General features: G+C 36.9%; 1 protein-coding gene across 5 annotated transcripts in view; it reads right to left on the reverse strand.

Moving 5' to 3' along the window:
* Positions 1 to 5,599: 5,599 nt before the first annotated feature.
* scamp4 (secretory carrier membrane protein 4) overlaps positions 5,600 to 20,184 on the reverse strand; it is a 44,080-nt gene continuing 29,495 nt past the window's right edge. For all 5 annotated transcript variants that reach the window (XM_043721208.1, XM_043721209.1, XM_043721211.1 and 2 more), the window contains 5 exons: positions 16,998 to 17,126; positions 15,152 to 15,308; positions 14,955 to 15,056; positions 13,963 to 14,080; positions 5,600 to 11,536 (listed from right to left, as the gene is read on the reverse strand). In XM_043721208.1, the coding sequence (XP_043577143.1) occupies positions 11,360 to 11,536; positions 13,963 to 14,080; positions 14,955 to 15,056; positions 15,152 to 15,308; positions 16,998 to 17,126 (683 nt within the window). In that variant the 3' untranslated portion in view covers positions 5,600 to 11,359. The remainder of the gene's footprint in view (positions 11,537 to 13,962; positions 14,081 to 14,954; positions 15,057 to 15,151; positions 15,309 to 16,997; positions 17,127 to 20,184) is intronic.

Consider the following 20,184-nt stretch of genomic DNA (forward strand, 5'->3'; position numbering starts at 1 on the left):
GCAGCCTCTGACGTCAGATCTTCTCATGGTGTCTGTCCCGTTTTAATTTCCGGCTGAGTTTTTCAGATGAAACTCGTGTTTTTCACTGAAACCATTACTTCCTGGAAGGGGGCGGAGTTTAGTTTCTTCAACCAGACGTTTCATTTAACTTCTGGCCATGGTTTTATTTTTATTCTCCAGCTTTCAACTGCTGGTCTAGTGGCGCTAGCCCACGTTGCTCTCCCTCAAGCAGTCCCACAGCCATGTTTGAAAGAGGCAGCAGCCTTAGGAGGTCATCAACAATGCGGCTACAGCGTGAGAGAATATGCAACATGGTGACTTTAATGCTGGTTATATCTAGGAAGATGCAGCAATGAGTTTTAAAAATATGTTTGGCTATATTATGACACATCTGGAGTAGGTGGGAATTGTAGATAACAACAACAGTCTGTATTCAGTAGGTAGAGGCAGTTTTAAGTCCCAAGTACTGAATGGATCAGGTTGTAAACAAATGCGAATTACTTATTTTGAAGATGACTTTTCATAATAGTAGTGACGGCGCACGGGGGGGGGGGGGGGGGGCGGGAAAGAGGTGAGGCTGCAGAATGATTTGGACCGGTTAGGAGAGTGGGCGAAGAAGTCGCAGATGGAATAACCTGGGTACGTGTAAGGTCACGCACTTTAGTAGGAATGGATGAATGGACTATTTTCTAAAGGGGGAGAAAATTCATAAGTGCAAAGAGACTTGGGAGTTCTAGTCCAGGATTCTCAAGGTCAACAGGTTGAGTTAGTAGTTCGGAAGGCAAATGCAATGATGGCATTTATTTTGAGAGGACTTGGAACATAAAAGCAGGGATGTACTTCTGAGACTCCAGTCAGACTACATTTGCAGTACTGTGTGCAGTTTTGGGCCCCATACCTCAGGACGGATATACTGGCCCTGGAGTGGGTTCAGAGGAAGTTCACAACAATGGTCTCATGAATGAAAAACTCAACATGGGCATTTTAAGATTCTGGGTTTATACTCCATGGAGTTTAGAAGGATAAGGGGGTTGATCTAATTAAAACACACAGAATACTGAATGGCCTGCACAAGGCAGATGTCTCTATTGGTAGGAGAGACTAGGCCCAGGCGCATAGCCTTAGGGAAAAGGGAATACCTTTTAGAACGGAGAGAAGGAGAAACTTCTTCAGCCAGAATGGTGAATCTATGGAATTCATTGCCACAGACGATTGTGGAGGCAAGGTCATCGAGTATATTTGAAGACTAAGATAGATAGGTTCTCATTTCAAGGGGTGAAAATGTGTTGCTGGAAAAGCACAGCCGGTCAGGCAGCATCCAAGGAGCAGGAGAATCGACGTTTCGGGCATGAGCTGCTCTTCAGAAATGAGGAAAGTCTAGCAGGCTAAGATAAAACATAGGGAGGAGGGACTTGGGGGAGGGGCATTGGAAATGCGATAGGTGGAAGGAGGTTAAGGTGAGGGTGATAGGCTGGAGTGAGGGTGGGAGCAGAGAGGTCAGGAAGAAGATTGCAGGTTAGGAAGGTGGTGGGCTGAGTTCGAGGGTTGGGACTGAGTTTCCCCTCCCTCCACCTTGTCTCAGTCCCAACCCTCAAACTCAGCACCACCTTCCTAACCTGCAATCTTCTTCCGGACCTCTCCGCCCCAACCCCCACTCCGGCCCATCACCCTCACCTTAACCTCCTTCCACCTATCGCATTTCCAACGCCCCTCCTCTCTACCTTTTATCTTAGCCTGCTAGACACACTTTCTTCATTCCTGAAGAAGGGCTCATGCCCGAAATGTCGATTCTCCTGCTCCTTGGATGCTGCCTGACCTGCTGCGCTTTTCCAGCAACACATTTTCAGTTCTGATCTCCAGCATCTGCAGTCCTCACTTTCTCCTCTCATTTCAAGGGGATCAAGGGTTACAGGGAGAAGGTGGGAGAATGGGGTTGAGAAACTTATCAGCCATGATAGAAGGGCCTAATTTCAGCTCCTATGTCATATGGTCTTATATGTTTAAGTCATAGAGTCAGATGTACAGCATGGAAACAGACCCTTCAGTCCAACCTGTCCATGCCGACCAGATATCCCAACCCAATCTAGTCCCACCTGCCAGCACTTGGCCCCATATCCCTCCAAACCCTTCCTATTCATATACCCATCCAAATGCCTCTTAAATGTTGCAATTGTACCAGCCTCTACCACATCCTCTGGCAGCTCATTCCATACCTGTACCACCTCTGTGTGAAAAAGTTGCCCCTTAGGTCTCTTTTATATCTTTCACCCTAAACCTATGCCCTCTAGTTCTGGATTCCCCCACCCCAGGGAAAATACTTTGTCTATTTATCCTATCCATGCCCCTCATAATTTTGTAAACCTCTATAAGGTCACCCCTCAGCCTCCGGCACTGCAGAGAAAACAGCCCAAGCCTGTTCAGCCTTTCCCTGTAGCTCAAATCCTCCAACCCTGGCAACATCCTTGTAAATCTTTTCTGAACCCTTTCAAGTTTCACAACATCTTTCTGATAGGAAGACCAGAATTGCACGCAATATTCCAACAGTGGCCTAATCAATGTCCTGTACAGCCACAACATGACCACCAACTCCTGTACTCAATACTCTGACCAATAAAGAGGAAAGCATACCAAACGCTTTCTTCATTATCCTATCTACCTGCGACCCCACTTTCAAGGTGCAACGAACCTGCACTCCAAGGTCTCTTTGTTCAGCAACACTCCCTAGAACCTTACCATTAAGTGTATAAATCCTGCTAAGATTTGCTTTCCCAAAATGCAGCACCTCGCATTTATCTGAATTAAATTCCATCTGCCACTTCTCAGCCCATTGGCCCATCTGGTCAAGACCATGTTGTAATCTGAGGGAACCCTCTTCGCTGTTGACTATACCTCCAATTTTGGTGTCATTTGCAAACTTTGTAACTGTACCTCTTATGTTCGCATCCAAATCATTTATGTAAATGACAAAAAGTAGAGGGCCCAGCACTGATCCTCGTGGCACTCCACTGGTCACAGGCCTCCAGTGTGAAAAACAACCCTCCACCACCCTCTCATTAATATCTCCACCATTCCTTTACTAATAGAGTCATGAACCACATTTCTTGAAGTCGTGATTAATGCTAATTAAGTTTCACCACAAGGTAATAAGAAATAGGAGCAGAATTTAGCTCATCAAGTCTGCTCTGCTATCCAATTATGACTGTTCCTTCACCCCATTCTCCACATAACCTCTGATTCCCGTGTTAACCAAGAATCTGTTGATCCCAGTCTTAAAATCTCAAATTACTTGGTCTGTCGCCTGCTGTGGCAATTTTCCAGATTCACCATCCTCTGGCTAAACAAATTCCTCATTTCAGTTCGAAAGGGTTGCCCCTTCACGCCCTCAGGTCCTAGTCTCTCCTACAAGTAGGAGCAACATCTCCATGTTCTCCCTATCCAGGACTTCCCATATTCTGAAAGTTTTAATCAGATTTCCCACCTCACCCTTCATCCCAGACTAAAAGTTCCTCAACCACTTGTCATTTGACAAGCCCCTCATTCCTGGAATCATTGTTGTGAATCTCATGTGGACCTCATCCAACATTCTTCCTTCAGGGCCTAAAACTGCTCTCAATATTCCAAGTCCAGTCTGATCAGAGTCTTCGACAGGCTCAGCATTAAATCCTTGCTCTTGTCTTCTAACCCTCTTGAAATGAATCCTAATATTGTATTTGCCTTCCTAATTATTAACTAAAACCTGACTTTTAACCTTTCGAATTCTAGTTCAGGGTTCTCTTAACTCCTTTTGTACTTCAGATTTCAAAACCTTTCCCATTTAGAAAATTGTCTATGCTTCTATTCCTACCGAAGTACATAGCTTCATACATTCCTATATTGTATGTTATTTGCCATTTCTTTGCCCACTCTCCGAGCCTATCCAAGTCCTTCTACAGCCTACCCACTTTCACAACACTATCTGTCTCTCCATATTGGTGTCATTTTAGCATAATGCCCTCAGTTCCATTGTTCAGACTGATAATGTATAACACGAATAGTTATGATCCTAAAACTAATCATGATTGAATGCTGGTTACTATTAACAAATATTTAAAAACAAACAAAATTCAGTGGGAAAAAAAGACACTACCATTCAGTTGAGAGAGTGGATTGTAGACAGCCACAGCAGGAGTACATACACATGACAAAAAAGCTGATAAGGAAGAGGGGAGGCTTTCAAAGGTGGGGTACAAAAGTCCAAAGTTACATGCACAAGCTTTGATAAAACTCTTGGTCATGTATACTACATTCTGCTTTAGCTCAATATCAATTTTGTTTTTGTCTGATTGTATGTCCATGAAGCACTGTAATACAGTTGTTTCTGTACAGAGCTCAAGGTTGTGGAGGGCGGACAGCACTGGAATAGTGGAGTATCAGAGTAGCAAAAGCATAAATGAGGGTCCAATAGCAAATAAGTTGAAAGTGGTGAAGGAATGGGCAATGATACAAAAAGACAATCTTTGTAATAAAGAGAATAAGGGATCAGAAGCTCTGCTCAAGGTCAAATGGGATGCAGAGAATTGGATGCAGCAGCTGATAGATATCATATGACACCTGCAACCAGAACAAGTTGTTTTAGCAGCTTTCCTTAAACTTCTAGCTGGCTCAATTTACCTTGGTGTTATCACAAGCAGAGATTAAAATTATACACTAAATACAGTAGTTCATATAGATTAACATAGGCAATTTATTAGCAATTATAGCTTACAATTTTACAATATGCATTATTCTGACCACAAAATACTGTCAGTTTTGCCTATAATTAGTGTTTTGTTTTTAAATAAACAATAGATTTTCCCTTAAATAGTCAAAACTACCCTTTACACTTAACATTTCATGCATAACAAATAAAACCTTGAAACAGGTAAGGTCCATAACAGGAAGTTATGTTCAAATGAGTAAAACTGTCAGTTATAGGAAAATAGAATATCTCTTTGGAACTTGTAACAATCGCTTGTCAGCTCAATTATCAGATGTTCATGGTTTTCCTTCAATAAAATATTTAAAAGGCCACATTGGTACTGACCATCAACTATGTGATGCATAATGTTAGGAATCAATTCTTTAGTATACAGCGGCACAAAACACAAAGCAATTTTGTAGTAAAACATTTTTGTTGAACTACTTTGCAAATAATCCACTGGCTCTGAAAGACTGATCAAAATTATCTGTAAATTTAGCTCATGACTTTGCTGTACCACACTGTTTCAATTTCCCCACAAATTAAGACAAGGAGGCAACTACCTTTTCCAACGTCAAGCTCCCGGTGCTTATGCCTGAGGCTAGGTTCCTTTTACAACTATTTAGCTAGAGATCGCTGTGTCATGGTGAATTTTCATTGTTCCTGTTTAATCTATTACTTGATTCTAAGTGTGAAATATTTAAAAGGAACCCAATAATGAAGTGTATCAAATATAAAATTTGAACAATATTTCAATTGCTATATCCAAAGATAAATCCTCTCCATAGTTTTATATTTAACTGTGATAATCAGGGGTTAATCAATAGTTACTGTAGCAATTGTCTACTTAAGATAGCAAAAGAGAATGAATCTGAATTCAAATGTCTTTACATTTTGTTTTGCACAAAATATTTATTAAAAGTTGCAAATACAGAAGCAGGTTTAAACATATGTGGCCTTAAAGGGGACTGATCAATTAAATATTTTGAAATGATGAATACTCTTATGGGATTATTAATAAACCTTCAAAAAGCCAATGCAACATTTTATTTAAATTTATTTTTCATGCTTTGTAGATTTAACAAAGTCCCTTTCTAAATATCCAATTTCGAACATGTAGACTAAATTATGCAATTATTTGGCATGAAAGTTAAACACTGGAGGAAGGTCGCATTTATTAGAATTAGGGTTTTAAAAATTGTGAATTAAAGCCAGTATTTGCTTTAAAAAGTAATTTGATTTTAAATCTTTAAAAGTATTTATTTAAAACAAACTCAGACAAGTGAATAAAAGTATAAATCAAAGAATGACTAGATTAGTTGAGAATGAAAAAGCACTTATGTTTCATTTACATATTAACTTCAAATAAACCTGCATTTTATACACAAGTGATTACGTTGTGAAAACTTGTGCTTTTTCAGCACCACACTGAGTTATTCTCATCAAACTGGGAATCCTATTGTTTGGCTTGCCAAAATATATTAATAGGATTTTTAGGAATTACAAAGAAGTTCTGAAAGTGTCCTGGCTTACATGATTCAGAAGGGTGTAAAGCAGCACCATGGTCATAATACACTAGTTGAAGAGTGCTGTACAAAGACCAGGGAGTAATGAACTAAAAGCTAAAGTTACCCCTAAGCACACTTCCATTTGGTTGAAAAATGTGTATTCACAGCTATGGATGTGCATTAAAAAATAGCTCTATATGTAAATAATAAACACATACCTACAGGTATTTCCAAAGCAACACTGGATATGAAACAAGACATCTTTGCATAACAAGTCTCTATAGAAAAGTCACTCAGCTCTTTTTCCTCCAGTGCTTAGATATTGTACACATTACATTGAACAGTTAATATCTCATAATTCAGTTCTAATTTTAAGTAATTTGCAAACGATAGTGGACTTTTTAATAAATCACTTTTTAAAAAATATGTTGAAATTTTTTGGCACAACAAACAGTAGTGAATTTCAGATCACAAAATATGTCCCTGTGCATAGAAAAATACTTTCAGATTAAAATACTTCAGGTATAAAGGAAAAAGACCAAAAAAGAAATGTATGTTTAAACAATTGAAAACAATGTTTGGACTTCAAATGCTACATCAAAAAAAATCCGTTATTGACTTAAATCTTAAGTTTGAAGGTATTATTGAAATTAAAGATAAATAACTTGCAGAATACATCAACCAAAAGCATCTGCTTAATGCATATCACACTACACTTTATTATGAATATTGAGCATCAATAGCCTATTTTGCTCCAACCAAAACAAAAGCGAGTTAAACTGTAAAGGTTCAAGTGCTAGGTCTCATTAACTAAGCAAATACTGCTGATTCAATATTAGCATACCAAAGTTTTTATTTTACATTTAAGTAGTACTGTGATGCTGCTAATAGAAATAAGTAATCAGTAAAAAAATTGAGTTCACTGCTCTTCCTCTCATCTGCTCATACTTGATGACCTACTTCAAATCAATTACAATTTCCAAAATTAAGTCATGGCTATTCGATACACTCCCAATTCAGTTACATAGGTTAGCTTTTGGTTTTTTTTAAAAAACCCATTGCATGAGAATTAGGCTGGGTAAATTTGCACCTGGATACATATGTTTTATTCCAAATTAGAGGTTTGTAAACAACTGTTCGTTTGTGTAAATTACATGATGCAAAAAGTTAAGTTTTGTTTCAGTATTCATATATTTTTTAATAATGCAAATTTTGAAAAGAATGTGCATGTTGCTTGCAGCATCAATAAAATAAGTTTTTATGATGCCTCAACAAACTAAAAAGGGATGCTTTGCACAGCTTAAAGACATTAAACTTTATTAAACTGGACATTGAACTGATTTAGTCCACAATCCAGAATGTAGAGATATGACTGCAAACATGTTGATGACCTTCAATTTTCCTTGGTTCCTGTATTTTAAGATTTCAACCAAACAGCCTTGACAAAGTAGGATTTGAATGATAAATCTTCTCCATGAAAAAAAAACACGCGGCCTGCAGCTTTTTCGCCTACTACTCAGCATCACTGCAGAGAAGATTTTACATAAAATGTCCTTGTCTGCTCACCAACTGACTTTAGCATGTAATTTTCAAAGGCTAAAACATACAATATAAATTCAGGTGCTAATAATTATACAACCAATTCCAATTTTAACCTATAGGCTTATCTGGGAATTAGCAAAATACATTTCTCTTTTTATTCTCAATTAATGTAGTTTCTATGAAATTTATGAATAAAGCTCATGCAAGAACATAAATATTGAAAGCAAGCCTGTGATATTATACACTTATAGTAACTAATATTTAAACTGAATATTTTTGATTATCCACAGGTCCATGTTCCGTCCACTGAATTTTCAGATGCATCCTTAATGAATAAATTGTAGATATTTGTCATTGTCATACCTGCATTTCAACTAAAATTCTGCAAATAACCAACTGTTTAAGACCATTAATAAAGTTCATAAGTGCATAAGTCTCTATAGTAATTTATTAAAGCATCCAAAAAGTCACATTTGTTTGTGTTGACCAAATATATATTTAAACCCAATCCTTGAACAATGGAATGGAAGTTATTCAGCATATATTTTAAAATATTCCTCTTCTAAACTTTCTCCCTTCAAAAAGAAATAAAATTGTAAACAAATATTGACGCAAATGTTTATGTAATGTTCAAAATAATTTGAAATTAGAATCTCAGTGATCCAATACTAATTACAAAGAAGTTGCAATTTTATAGGAAGGATTTCACTATCAAAAATTCCAAATGTTCAAGGCAAAACTAATTTCTTCTTGGACCACAATATCCCTGGTGTTGAAAACTTCTCAAACTACAACATATTTCTAATTAGAAACACTGTTGTAAAGGCACACATCTTACTCTGGCATCTGCAGCACAATAACATGAGAGGTAAGTACACTTCTAAAAAGGCTTACAACAGACTTAAAGAAAGTTAATTTTTTTTGGTCCTTTAATTGTTTTCTAATTTCTAATTGCAAAGCAAGCAAATAGGAAACAGATCTTGAAAGATATGCAAAAGAAGCAGCTTTGAAATGGTAGCTGCCATGATGTTGTTCTTTTAGCTCCCATTTACTATTATATAACTACGTTCAGTGCGATTAAGTAAATTAATTGGTAAATAAGACCTTACTGCATGATGTCAACAGCAGGCATGATTTTCAAGTGAAACAGCACTGGTGTCAATGCCACAGAACTACTGATACTTTTGCTATCCAGTTTCACATAATGCCCACTTACATACCCTTAAGACAACTGATTATACAAAGGTAATCCGTTTCCCTCAAAGTAAACTCAACTGAATTAATCAACCAAAAGAGTACAAACAAGTTTCAGAAACTCTTTTAGTTAATTTTGAAAATATAAGTATTAAACTATCTTTAACATTTTCTAATAAATAGTAAACATTTTAAAGATTAAGATATTTCACAATTGAATGAGAAAACTTGGATTTGTTTCCGATTTATGAAGTTATATGGTCCACACAAAGTTTAACTGACTTCATGACAGTTCATGAGTAAAAGTCAAATCTCAAATCACATTACCAAGTCAGCATTGCTAAGTTGAATAATATCCTGGAATATTTTTGCTTTTGAGGCCAAGAAAAGTTGCCTACATAGAACTAAGGTCAAGCATTACATAAAACAGTTTGTATTGGGCTTAGGTGTTGACTGATGGATATAAGCTTTCAACTTCAGTTCAGGATTATGGGATACATTTTCACATTGAGCAATATCAAGATCAAATAATGTAAATATTTCACGTTTTTCAGATGTCTACAGTTTTATATTGGTTAATCACCTATATCACTTGTCATTTAGTATGTTTGCTGTTTGTGGTGAGTTTTCCAAACACAGGCAAAAACTATTTGTTTCAAATTCTAGTTAATGCACTAACAGCTTTTCAGCATTTCAGGTATTATTCATTAAATCATATTTTAAGGCCAAAGTATTCATAGTGTAACTATCACATTAAGTTTTTTTAAAAAAATTGCTAAGTAAACTTCACGGGTATAATGGATTGTTAAACAGCATGTTGTTTTAAACCTTATGCAAACAGTAACACCAATGACTTGTACCTAAATAATGGCTCCATAATTGATTTGATTCAATATTGAAGGAACCACTGTTTGTAATAGTTTCTCTCTCGCCCTGCTACCCACACTTCGTATCATAATTTTCAAATAATTATTATTATTGTTAATATCCACAAATAACTTTCCAAAAATAGTTTTGATTTATGAGAAGTTGAGTAGTAACTAAATGTTACTTACCATTAACAACACCTCCCCCCATGTTAAACTAGTATTTGCAATTATGTTCATTACAGATAATTAAGTTCATCCATAAGTCATCTTATAAATGGTTCAAATTCTTGGCTAACTGCATGTTGCCTCCCACAGCACCTGTCCTGAGCAAAAGCACATTCAAACTATTTTTGTTTAACAAATATATACATGTATAATTGTGTACTTGTATTAAAACAATGACGGTAATGTTTTTGGAACTTGCACGTATTAAAATAAATGAGCAGGGACTTTACTAATTGGCAAGGTAATCTGTAAATGAAGTTCCATTATAGAAAAAAAACATCAGATGCTAGAAGTGATTCAATAGAAGTTGCAAAGGATTCAGAACCTAAGCTGAAAAATGTGTTGCTGGAAAAGCGCAGCAGGTCAGGCAGCAAAGGAGCAGGAGAATCGACATTTTGGGCATAAGCCCTTCTTCAGGAACCTAAGGCAGAGTGCCAAAATTACTATCAATTTGAAGTTAGTGATAACAATTTTGGCATCTCTTTTTGAGGGCAAATAGCAAAACAGATGATTTGTGGTCCATAAACAATCTCTTTTAAAAAAAAAATTGAAGAAATTAACTGTGATCAAAAACAAAACTTTAATACCTTCAGTTGATTTCTGGGAAATGACATCAACATATATACAATCGCAAAATACTGCATTGCTGGAAATCCAAAATATAAACAGAAAATTCTGCAAATACTCGGTTCATCAGGCAGCAGCTATGGAGAGTCTTGGTATTTCAGGTTGATGACCTTTTGTACGACAAAACAACGTCAACCTGAAATGTTAATTGTTCCTCTTCAGATATGTCCTGCCCAACACAATATTTCCAACATTTTTTATTTTTATGACACTGAATACCTGCTGTATTTTCACTTCTCCAGCTCAACAGCTCTACAATTTGGTCAGATTTTACTGGGGAGAGTAGGCGAAGCAGTCTAACTCTAGGTCATGATAAAATTAAAAGTAGAACAATATACTTCAACTTTTAAAAGTCACAAACAAATTTTGGGAGTATTCACATCCAATCTGATGTCTTTTTGAAATCCAATTGGACAGCATATAGTCCTGATTACAAATCTCAGTCCCAGAATAAAAAATTATGTATACATAATACAAACTGGCAAAAAGGCATTTTCCAATGCCACTACTCATGATTTTGAGGCTTTTGTAGTGCAAGTTCCAATGAAAGATGCTTAAATTTTCAGTATGTAGCATAATACCAAATATTTACACTTTCTGTTAAGAAATGTTAATTTGAGATTTAATGTAAAACGGTATCACAAAAGCTATGTAAAGTACTTTTTAAGGTTCATACCCTAAGACCACTCATCACCACAGGGGTATCTTGGCACTGTGGGATATTGGGGTAGAGTATTACCAGTAACAGTTTGAAATGCTAATTGCTTTGGTGGTGGGTTCTGCCATGTGCCAGCACTCCATTCTTCTTGGGCCTTCTGAAAGCTTCCACCACCACTCCGGTAAATTCTGTGTACCTGTTATATTAAAATAATAGTAAATACAGATATATTAAATCTATTTCATAAATTTGCCCTCAGCTTTCCATATTTTACATATACAAAAAGATTTGCAAACTCTACAAGGTTTCCATCAATCATGTTTAACATGCGATCAACTGCCTCTTACATGAAGAATTCTGTTTGCTAACTGGCTTGATAGTTAGAAAACTAAGAATTACAAACTGTGAAACTTAAAATGGTTCAGAAAAGATTTACAAGGATGTTGTCAGGGTTGGTGGGTTTGAGCTATAGGGAGAGGCTGAGTACACAAGGCTATTTTCCCTGGACCGTCGGTAGATGTTGTGTTATAGAAATTTATAAAATCATGAGGGGCATACATAAATAGCCAAGGCTTTTTTCCCCAAAGGTAGCAGAGTCCAAAGCTAGAGGGCATAGGTTTAAGGTGAAATGGGAAAGATTTAAAACAGACCTAAGGGGCAACTTTTCCAACTAAAGGGTGGTGCTTGTATGGAATGAGCTGCCAGAGGAAGTGGTGGAGGCTGGTACAATTACAACATTTAATAGGCATTTGGATGGGCATATGAATAGGAAGGGTTGAGGGGGTTATGGGCCAGAAGCTGGCAAATGGGACTAGATTAATTTAGGATCGGCATGGACGAATTGGATCGAAGGGTCTGTTTCCATGCTAGATAGCTCTATGACTCTAGTTCATATTGTGAGCTTTGCAGAGGGTGGATTAAACAGAGAAAAGACAAAAGGATAGAGGCTCAAAGAAGGAAAACCAAAAGTCAGAATTAAAAGGCAGGCAGGCAGAAGCAGGGAAGGAGAAAGTGGTGAATGGTCCAATGAATTAGAATTATATTCCTAAACTTTTAAAATGATTAGTCCCAGACCATTGGGACATTAAAGTTTCCCATTAGCTGACATTAAGGGACCTAACTCAAAGATAATTGTGAAAGGTCTTCTCTTTTAAAAGAGCAAAATAGCAATTGTATTTTAGAAATCTCCTCTTTTCATGGTTGTCACACACGTGGTTGAAATTTAGAGTTTACATGAGCAAAGTACAAAAATGTTTCCAGTAGATCAGTGCCTATTCACAAAGTAATAGAATTATACCATCATAGAGCAAGGAAACAGACCCTTCAGTCCAATCAGTCCATGTTGACCATAATCCCTAATTAAACTAACCCCACTTACCTAAGCTTATTTTATTATTAATAATATTCAAAATTTATCCCAAACTCATTAATCTCAACATTCATAAATACAAATACGAACACATAATATTCTACTTGGTAGAGGCTTATTTTTGCAACTACTCTAGAGGTGGAATTGGAATCTTTCTCTTGAGATGGAACCTTCCAATTCAGCATGATCCCTGAATTTGGCATTTTTAAACTGAAAAAAAAGTTATTCAGAGCAACTGTTAAAACAAAAAGAATAACAGTGAGTTTTCTGATGAGATTAGGATTTAAGCACGTTTCCTGGCAATGAATAGTGGGCTTTACTCTGCAGAAAGCCATACTATGCCAGTCTAGGAACACAGTTCAGGATGTAAGTTAAGTGCATTAGTCAGGGGAAAAGTAAAGTAAGAGGGTAGGGGAATGGGTCTGGGGAACACTCTTCGGAGGGTCGGTGTGGACTTGTTGGGCCAAATGGCCTGTTTCCACACTGTAGAAATTCTATGATGATTCTACATGACAGTGGCAATATCCCAATTGAAACTGATAACTTCATGAAGCTATTACCAAAAAGTGTAACTTTTAAATAGAAGTGCCTACGAGCTCTATAAAACATCACTATCTCTGCCTTTTGGCCGAAAGGTCCAGGTTCAAGCCCACCTGTTAAGGAGGTATGTATTAACATGTCCAAACAGGTTGAATCAAAATACATACAATTCATCATACTGAATCAATGCTTTGCAAACCTAGAAAAAATTGTATCATAGCCTAGTGAAGGGACTATAAAACTTAACTTTGCTGTTGGAAATATAGCTGTATTCTAGATAAAGGGAAAGAAAAAAGGCAAGCAACATATTAATTAGTATCAAAGGTGGCCAAACATAAATTAAATAAATTAAGACCAGCAGATTTAGGAAATTTGTTTTGCCAGAGTTTTGGAAGTAATTGTTTGAAAGTAAGGGAACCAGAAGAGTGGAATTCAACATTCATTTTTGATGAATCCCAGTCTACCTGCACCATTATGTTCAGGTTCATGATCAGCTACTTCTTGCAAGTGATAAGCTGCAATTAATTAAAATTGATCATCGTATCTAGGAACATCCCACTGAATCCTTAGAACTGTTGCAAACTGAGAATTTTGCAGCATCATTACTCAATGAAATCCTTACAGTGCAAGGAATATCCTACTGCCACATCCAAATTCTTAATGATGAAAAGAGGTAGAAAAATGAACGTTAAAGAAGAAAAGACTAAACTTACACGGAAAATAACAAGTGCACTAAGAATCGCTACTGCAGTGAACATGATTGCAGGGAAAAGCATTACCACTCCAGCACCAACATTAACTGAGAAGAAACTTATGGCAGCTATCCATCCACTGAAATTAAAAAAAAAGAATAAACATGTTAAACACGTGGATTGTTAAAGCTGGTACTCACTGTGGACTTAAAAGCTCAGTTGCTTTTTCTACTTCTTTAAAATGTCAACATAGAAACAGAGAAAAATCAAATTTCAGGAGAGCTTTCGCTTCCTAGTAGTTAATTGAATAAATTATTTTGCATTCACATTTTCATGTCTTCAAGATTCCCAAAACATTTCACAGGCTATTAAGTACTTTTGAAACACTGCTAATGTTCTAACATTTGTAAAGACAACAACCATATTACAAACAAGGTCCCACAAACTGTAATTAAATAATCATTTTAGTTTAATGGTCCTGAAGGGGGAAAATATTGACACAGACTCTGGCACTTGACTTTCTGCTTTTAAGGTAGTACGTTTCACATCAGAGGCCATCGTGTTTTCTGCATTATATGAAAGATGCACCTCTTTGTTAAAGATTTCTCTTAATGACTCCTAGTAGATATTTTGCTGATCTGTTTACATTTGTTCATGTCATTCTGCATTTTCTAAGACAGATGTATATTTGGTGATCTTTAAATATTGTCATCACTAAAATGCATCTAACAATGGCTGTTTGTAGCCTTTGACAGTAAGTGAAGACCTCACAATAGACTGAAGGTGAAAACTGTGTTAAAAGTTACTAGAAAACTTTTAACCATCAGAGCTTTTGCCAATGAAATTTTGCCATCTTGTGACAGATATAAAGTACTGCATTAACAAAACTCAACTGTGACATATTTGAATGAAGACCATACAATACCCAACAGGCTAGATAGTAAAGAGTAAAGCAAAGTATATATATTGGAAAAGATCTCTACTACCACTGTGAAGAAAGCATAATTACTCACCAGGCTCCCCATCCTTTGAATCCGATTGCTTGTAAAGCTGCCAAAACAACCTGGGCAGCAAAAACGAAGAAAAACGCCATGAAGTTAAAAGAGCTGTCAGATCTGTTAAAAGGCAAAAGAAAAACAAACTGAAAATATAAACAGGAGGATCTAAGTTTTTTTGAAATCCTTTATATCTTCCAAACCAAAGTATTTACCTAAATGCTTTATAAATTGGACGAAGCCAGCAGACGTATGAACAGGGGCTGAAAAGAACTAGCCAAAGTATTGCCAGGCCAAAATTGATAGCATTACCTCCTGCTATCAGCCAAGCTAAGCAGCCTATTAAATTCACTGCTAGGGTAATGCTGTAAACTGAACACAAAGAAAAGCTCAGTTAGAATAACATTGTGATCAGTAATCACTGCATGTTTTATAACATGCAAAACAAACATATGAAATGTAAAAATTAAAAAGGAAGTAATAAACAAACTTGCAAGCTTTGCCTGGAAATCAAATACCTCAACTTTATGCTATCCAGTTGCAGAATATTGCATTCCCATTTGGGCTCACTCATCATAATCTAATCTGGTTGATACTCAACTGCAAGCTACTACATTTTATGTGTCAGATTCATTGCATCGTATATCGTATTGTCAATCAGAATTCACTGATCACACTACATCATATTCGGACTGGGCAGGGAAAGTGCTTCCCTGGTTCCGGCAACAAAGTCTCACAGACAAATGCAACCTATATTGTTCTGTTCCATTCAACAACTAATCTGATGGATAACACATTTCACAAATTGATGACGACAAATGTGCCAAGATGATTGGAATTAACTGAAGCCTGAAAGCATTAAATAATCAATCATTATGTAAGATTCATCAGCATTTGATTTGCATTAACTGTATCACACAATGATGCCTTCTACCCAAAATGTCTATTACATGCTGCTAATAATGTACCATTCCCAGTCTTCACTCTTTTGCCTGAAGAAAATAATATTCTAAAATCTTCTCAAAATTCTTTGACAACTTAGCAAAAATACTTTGTTTTTCTGAGTGGGATTCTCTTCATAAGTTTGAAAAGGGGGGGAACATGCAGATATTTTAGCAGCCTACCATGGAAGTATTCAGGATAACCAAAGTGAACTACAGCAAAACTTTAATTCTATCTTCGAAACAGATATTTATTTAATAAAACTGAAAAGGACAGTTTTTGCATCAATAACTTACAGATCTCTGCAACATTTATACTACAGGGGCCATTTAGATAGCTCAGGTATCTACAATCCAGAAAAGATGGCACTTAAAAATATCTGAATATTCCTGTTACACAATTAAAAGTTCTCAACTTCCTGAAAAAAAATCCATGTATGGCTTCACTCTCTCTCTCTTGGGGTAACCACCTGTGACTCGACAACTCAGGTTGTTGCATTTCACAAATTCTGTTTCCCCTATTTTAGTCCCTCCATCACTGATAATCACACTTTCCGATGCCATGGCTCAAAACTCTGCAATTTCCTTCTGAAAGTTCTACACCTTGCTTAAAATCCACCTATGAATGAAGCCTTTGGTAAGCTGCTCATCATCTCTTTATTTAGCTCATTTTCAAGCATTTTTTCTGGTAAAGCATCTTTGTGAAGCACCTAAGGACTACATTAAAGGCACTCCAGAAATACAAGTCCCTATGTCAAGTTTCTATGTCTCTTCCTCCATAAGTAGCTATAGTCCAATATTAGAAAAGAGTCTGATGCAGACAAGTCAGGAATCCATGGATTGTCATACATGACTGGCTTGGACACTAATCATAAGACACATTAAATAGGAAGAGAATGCTGATAAAATAAATACTTTCCTTTACCATCCCCTCTGTTTTATTGCTGGTAAACAATTATCACAGTTTAGGACTGTAAGAATAATTAAAGCATCCTACCTTTGAAAATGACAGTAGATAGATGTAAACAAACCCATTGAGCAAAACATTATGCTCATTACATTGGTAACATATGCCATCCCAAAAGAAAGTATCATCCAGTTTGAAAACAACACAACTTACAGATCCATAAATGGTAAATTCGCTTGGCAAGATGACAGTAATCTGGTGGGATCTCTTCCTCAAAATTTTGATAGAAGCAAGGTTTCAAAGGAATAAACTTTGGAAGTGGGGGGAAATTGTTTGTTTTTTCTAAAAAAAAGATAGATTTGTTAACATGACAGTCACAAGCACATTTACTTTTCACTATTTATCATCTAGATTAGATCTTGATGTGTGTTGCAGAAAACAGGTACAAACATGAACAAAAGCAAAACACACAACATTCTGGAAATCTGAAAATACGACAGAAAAACATGCAAATACTCAGCAATAATGCTCTGCTAAGCTGTGCATTTGTAGCTGCACAAAATGTGGAAGGTAAAGAGACCACTCAAACTGTTTTCTTCAATGTAAAATGTGATGTAGCGATTCCTAGTTTAGTAAAATCATGGTAATTTTCAAGTAAGTTCAGACAAATCTCTCCCTGGCAAAATATGTGTCTCCTGACTGTTATTCCACTCTTAAAGTGGTGGCAACGTGTCACATGAGTTAGATTCATTAAATGTAATACAGACAACTGTCAATGGCAGTGTGAAACAGTCTACTATTATAAGATGATCATTGTCAAAATTACCTTGTTTCACAGAAGTAAACAAATTTCAGGACTTTGAACCAATTCAGTTGACATTTATTTGTAAAAGATATAATGTATCCTCCCAAGTATGGATTGTAAGGCAAGGAATATATATGATTATAGGCCCTATCTGGAATTTGTAGTTGATTTTTGTTTTTCCAAATACCTAGCAAACTAGGAATTTCACGAACGCATATCAATACCAGATTTCACATGAAAATTCTGCATGGCAGACACAGCTTCAAACTAAACAGCATGACCTTACATAAGAGATGTTTGAGATAGAGTCATAGTCATACAGCACAGAAACAGATCCTTCGGTCCAGCCAGTCCATGTTGAGCATAATTCCAAACTAACCGAATCCCACCTGCCTGCTCCTGGCCCTTATCCCTCTCCAAACCTTTCCTCTTCATGTGTCCATCCAAATGTCTTGTAAACATTGTAATTATGCCATGTCCACCACTTTCAAAGAAGTTCATTCCACATTTGAATCACCCTCTGTGGAAAAGATTTGCCTCACGTCTTTTTTAAATTTCTCTCCTCTCACCTTAAAAATGTGCCCTCTACTCTTGAAATTCCCCATCTTAGGGAAAAGACAACTACCATCAACTCTATCTACACCTCTCATTATTTTATAAACTTCTATCAGGTCACCTCTCAACCTCCTATGCTTCAGTCAAAGAAGTCCCAGCCTATCCAACCTTTCTTTGTAACTCAAATCTTCCATACCCAGCAATATCCTGGTAAATCTCTTCTGAACCCTCTCCAGCTTCATAATATCTTACCGATAACTAGGCAACCTAAAACTGGACACAGTATGGCAGAAGAGGCCACAGCAATTTCTTGTACAACCTCAACGTAATGTCCCAATCCCATACTCAAAAGACTAAGCAATGATGGCAAGCGTGCCAAACACCTTTTGCATTTTGTTATGACACGGGGTAACCCCTCTGCTAATTTAAACCAGCCACACGGAAAAGATTCACCTCGTGTTTCTTGGCAACCCAGATGCTGCTAGCTATTTTGACCAAGTGTTACATTGTTACCGACTCTCTGTGCTTTGTCCTTGCTAGCTTTTTAAATCTCTTAAAGGTACAGTACCTCGACAATTTTATAACAATTTTATTATTTTAAAACAGAGATTGAAAGCTTAATGTTTGGGTCAAATTTACAACCTCACCATTTCTCTTTGCTGTGACTGAACCTAGCTGTATAGTAAATTCTGGATCAGTGGTGCTGGAAGAGCACAGCAGTTCAGGCAGCATCCAATGAGCAGTTAGCTGTATAGTAGTTTACTCCATTACTGAAGTGGCTTTAATTATCTTTTGAAGACTGATGAAGTAGTATTAGAAATTTTCTGTGCAATTATTGTTTACGTGATGTATCAGAATTGAGTGAAAATCATAACACAAAAATAGTTCTTGTTCATAGAACATAGAACAGTACAGCACAGAACAGGCCCTTCAGCCCACGATGTTGTGCCGACCACTGATCCTCATGTATGCACCCTCAAATTTCTGTGACCATATGTATGTCGAGGAGTCTCTTAAATGTCCCCAATGACCCTGCCTCCACAACTGCTGCTGGCAATGCATTTCATGCTCTCACAACTCTCTGTGTAAAGAACCCGCCTCTGACATCCCCTCTATACTTTTCTCCAACCAGCTTAAAACTATGACCCCTCGTGTTAGTCATTTCTGCCCTGGGAAATAGTCTCTGGCTATCGACTCTATCTATGCCTCTCATTACCTTGTATACCTCAATTAGGTCCCCTCTTCTCATCCTGCATAAGAGTAAAACAAGAACTCCTGTGCCCATCATGTGTTAGTTCCAAAGTATCTGAATATATCCTTGCAATGGTTGTTCAGTGACAAGTGTGTTGACATTATAACATGTTATGCTGAAAGGGTTCAGATAATCTACATATTCACAAATCATTTAAATATACATTCTTAATGGTAGCTGATTGAGCCATCAATCCTTCACCACTAATCAAACTTTTTCTTAAAAACAGGCATTACCCTCAGCAGTCACTCAATACCCATTTTCAATCTAAAGCTTCTTCCACCATGTATCCTATATTTGTGCTTCCTAATTCTAGACCGTTCAGCCACCAAGAGCTCTACTGACTCAAGTTATTTACAGTGTCTTTCACCAAAAGAGAAAATGCTGGAAAATCTCAGCAGGATTGTGGGTAATCCAAGATGGAGGATGGGAAAAATTTCTGGCTGTAAGAGCTGTTCCTTTTTTTGAGGTAGTTTAGGTGTTGGAGGTGATTTCGTTGAATTCCAGGAGCAGCAATTACTGTTTTATATGTTGTTGCATTGTTTTGGAACTTTGGAAAAAAAAGTCAAAAGAACAGCAGTTTAAAAGTGAGAAGAGCAGACAAAGGAAGTACATGGTGAGGACAGTGCAGGAGAGAGAGAGAGGAGAGAGAGGAACTTTGGAAAAAAAGTCAAAAGAACAGCAGTTTAAAAGTGAGAAGAGCAGACAAAGGAAGTACATGGTGAGGACAGTGCAGGAGAGAGAGAGAGGAGAGAGAGAGGGGAGAGAGACACGAGAGGGGAGAGAGA

This window comes from Chiloscyllium plagiosum, chromosome 31, assembly GCF_004010195.1.
Source record: "Chiloscyllium plagiosum isolate BGI_BamShark_2017 chromosome 31, ASM401019v2, whole genome shotgun sequence".
Taxonomy (NCBI): Eukaryota; Metazoa; Chordata; class Chondrichthyes; order Orectolobiformes; family Hemiscylliidae; genus Chiloscyllium; species Chiloscyllium plagiosum.